Source organism: Austrofundulus limnaeus, unplaced genomic scaffold, assembly GCF_001266775.1.
Source record: "Austrofundulus limnaeus strain Quisiro unplaced genomic scaffold, Austrofundulus_limnaeus-1.0 Scaffold27, whole genome shotgun sequence".
NCBI classification, from domain to species: domain Eukaryota; kingdom Metazoa; phylum Chordata; class Actinopteri; order Cyprinodontiformes; family Rivulidae; genus Austrofundulus; species Austrofundulus limnaeus.
The window spans coordinates 3,205,260-3,208,448 of NW_013952429.1; the positions used below are offsets into that span (position 1 = coordinate 3,205,260).

At 46.0% G+C, this 3,189-nt stretch overlaps 1 protein-coding gene across 1 annotated transcript in view; it reads right to left on the reverse strand.

Annotated features, from left to right (window-relative positions):
- The window catches only part of LOC106515300 (myosin-10), a gene marked incomplete at its 5' end in the record, with an annotated part of 28,887 nt that overhangs the window by 5,594 nt on the left and 20,104 nt on the right, over positions 1-3,189 (reverse strand). The window contains 7 exon segments of the mRNA XM_014005017.1: positions 168-380; positions 455-703; positions 794-946; positions 1,188-1,292; positions 1,366-1,572; positions 1,646-1,790; positions 1,892-2,104. Of these exon segments, the coding sequence (XP_013860471.1) occupies positions 168-380; positions 455-703; positions 794-946; positions 1,188-1,292; positions 1,366-1,572; positions 1,646-1,790; positions 1,892-2,104 (1,285 nt within the window).

Here is a 3,189-nt window from a genome sequence, read left to right on the forward strand (position 1 = left end):
ATTTAATTTAGTTATAATGCAAATACAAATTAAACTAAGATTTATAATAATTATCATTTTGATCCGTACATTGGTAATGCCTGACTGAGCCTCGTGCTTCTTTATGTTCAACAAATTGCGCCCTGAGGTCAGAAAAGTTAAGAACCCCTGGGTTAAAGGTCACTCACGTTCTTTCCKACATCATCCTTGGAGCTCATCAGGTCTTCCATTTCAGAGCGGAGCTGCTTGTTGAACCTCTCCAGCTCCTCTTTGGCCTCCAAGGCATCCTCCAGTGCTTTGGCCAAAGACAGAGCCTTGGTCTCCTTCTCCCTGGCTTCAGCCTCTGCTTTGTCTCGTTCCTCAGCGTAGCGAGCAGAGACGGTCTTCTCCTCAGCCAGCATCTAAAAACAACACAAGAACCTTAAAGACACTGAGAACCGTGATCTGACCTGCTCACCCTGCTGAATCTCTGTACCTGATCAAACTTCTTCTGTTTCTTTTCCAGGTTGGAGACGATCTGCCTCTGATGGTCCAGGTCCACCATCTGGTCGTCCAGCTCCTGCTGTAGTCTGTTCTTGGTCTTCTCCATCTTGTCCAAGGCCATGGTCTTCTCCTCCAGGCGTTGGTGGGTGAGCTCCATATCCTTCTGAAGTTTCCTCTTCGCCTCCTCCAGACTCTCAATCACTCCCACGTCTTCATCCAGTTTTTTCTTGGTCTCAAACAGCTGCAGGGAGGACACGTCCACGAATTAGAGGAGCCTACATCTTTTCATGACCTTRAATCTCAACAACAAACTAAATCCTGGATCAGGCACCTGAGCCTGCACTGTCTGCAGCTGCTTCTCCAGAGCGTGCCGGGCCTCCTCGTCCTCCTCCTGCTGCTCCAGCAGGTTGCTTTTTTCTCCCTCCAGCTGGCGGATCTGGGCACTCAGGTTGAGTTTCTGACGAGTCTCCTCCTGGAGCAACTCCTTCACACAGAAATGAGGATCAGAGACCAGAAAGATATTTTAGTGTCGTACTACTGAAGCTATAGTTGATGCTAGATGAGGTATTGTTTAATTCAGGCTTTAATACGTTAGCATTTTGACTGCTGTACATACAGTGTGTAAGAATAGTAAAGGAGGATACTTTTTTCTTTATATTTCAGACATCTAATGCACACAGGAGACATAAACGTGGTCAATGTTCAGCCCTTTCTTGTCTCCAAACCTCAGAATCCTGCAGTTTGCTGTTCAAGTTGTCAACATCTTTCGCCAGTTTGACGCCCTTCTTTTCCGCCTCCTCCAGCAAAGCAGAAACGTTGTCCAGCTCCGTCTGACAGAAGACAAAAAGTTGTCATGAAAGCGTGCTTTAAGCTGCGTTTCTTCTCTCTGTGGAGCAGTTTTACCTGCAGCTTCAGGGAGCGTTCAGTCAGCTCTCCCTTGGCTCGTTCCACCTCGGTGGTTCTGGATGTGAACTCCTGCAGCTGGGCCTCCAGCTTCTTCCTCTTGTATTCAGACTCGCTCTTCACCTGCTGCAGAGTCTTCACCTCACAGACCAGCTCTTTGTTGTCAGTCTCCAGACACTGCTTGTTCTTCTCCAGGTTGGCCTTGAACTGCAGAGGGCGACAGTCTGGTACCGGTAAGCTGATAAATCTGACGTGAAGCCACACGGTTGGACACACTCACCCTCTTGGCCTGTTCCAGCTGTTCAGACAGCTCCTCCAGTGCTTGTGCATGTCTCTGCCTCATGTCCTGAATCTGAGCGTCGTGGTTTCTGGTCTCCTCATCTAAGGCTTTCTTCAGCTCCGCCACCTCCTGCTCTCGCTTGGACCTGAAGTCAGATACAGAGAGGAGCTGTTAGGAAATGACAGGAGACAGCTTCAACTTCCAATCACTGCTCTTTTCATCAGTAGTTCAGCTTTAATCAGGTACCTGAGCTCCTGCTGAGCAGCCGTCGTGTCCAGCGTGTCCTCCAGCTCCGTCTTCAGAGCCTCCAGCTCCTCGCTCAGATCCCGCTTCAGTTTTTCAGCTTTGCTGCGACTTATCTTTTCTGACTCCARATCCTCCTGGAGCTCAGCTACCTGGGCCTGCAGCTCGCGGATCTGCTTCAAGGCGTTGTTCTTCTGCGCAGCTTCTTCATCGCTCCTGTTCGGAAGCACAAGTGTCCAGTGGATTATACTCATGCAGCCACATCTTCATCACGATGATGATGTTTGACCTGATCCTTGAGTCACAAACGATTTTTTGTTTGTAAATTATATCCAATAAATACTATTAAAAATTGTAGTGTTTCATGGATATAAGCCAACAAACCCATCATTTCTGTCCGACACACGGTGGCAGTGTGAACTGCTCACAACTGAAACTACCCTCTGTTCAGAAGAAAACTAACGATTTCATGACTCAATTGTGCAAAAACTGGATGCTACCGGTTTGATTAAAAGCTCTAATGACTTTTATTTAAATGTGKCGCCACAACAATCCAAACAAAGATGGTCAGATTGTTCTTCAAGTCTCTGCCAAATCCATTAAGAGCCACATGGAGTTGAAGGAAAGTTTAATGACCTGCAGCTGTGACTGAACTCAGGAAGCTGCGTGTGAAATCAGACAYGCAGACGGTTAACATCAGGCTGTCTGGGTCATCGGCCAGTTTTATGTCTGCATGAAWCAAGAATAGTTTAAATCAGGACATCATTGTATATGTAAATTATTGTAAAGCAGCTTGTTTTTCCTTCACTTCATSCTGATTTTGATTAATGTGGAAAAATTCATGTGCACCAAGAGAATCAACGATTCGTTTGCTGTAATCAGACTGGAATCCTCTCAGCCATTCTGATCAGAGGAAATCAGAGAGGAGATCATTAACAGCTTTAAGTCCAAGTTCTGTCTGCGTGTTCTTGTCTAAACACCTATTTTGGGCGCCGACTTGTTGTATTACAGCAGAGGGAGGTTGTCATGGAAATAACATGCAGCCACTGCTCTGAGGGGAGGATTAGTGTGAGGCGGTGCACGCTGGAGTGAGCAGCATACTTTTAGGTCTGCAGTGATACAAGGTCAGAGGAACACATCTTCAAGGTTTCTCTGGAGAAAAGGAGCTCATGCTCTTTTCTGAAACTCTTTTTAGTATTTAAAATTATTCAATCAATATTTCAGCCGGTTTGTACGATGGAGTATTAGGGCCACACAACAAGATATTTTTTTATTTTTTTAAATTATGAGAATAAAGTCAT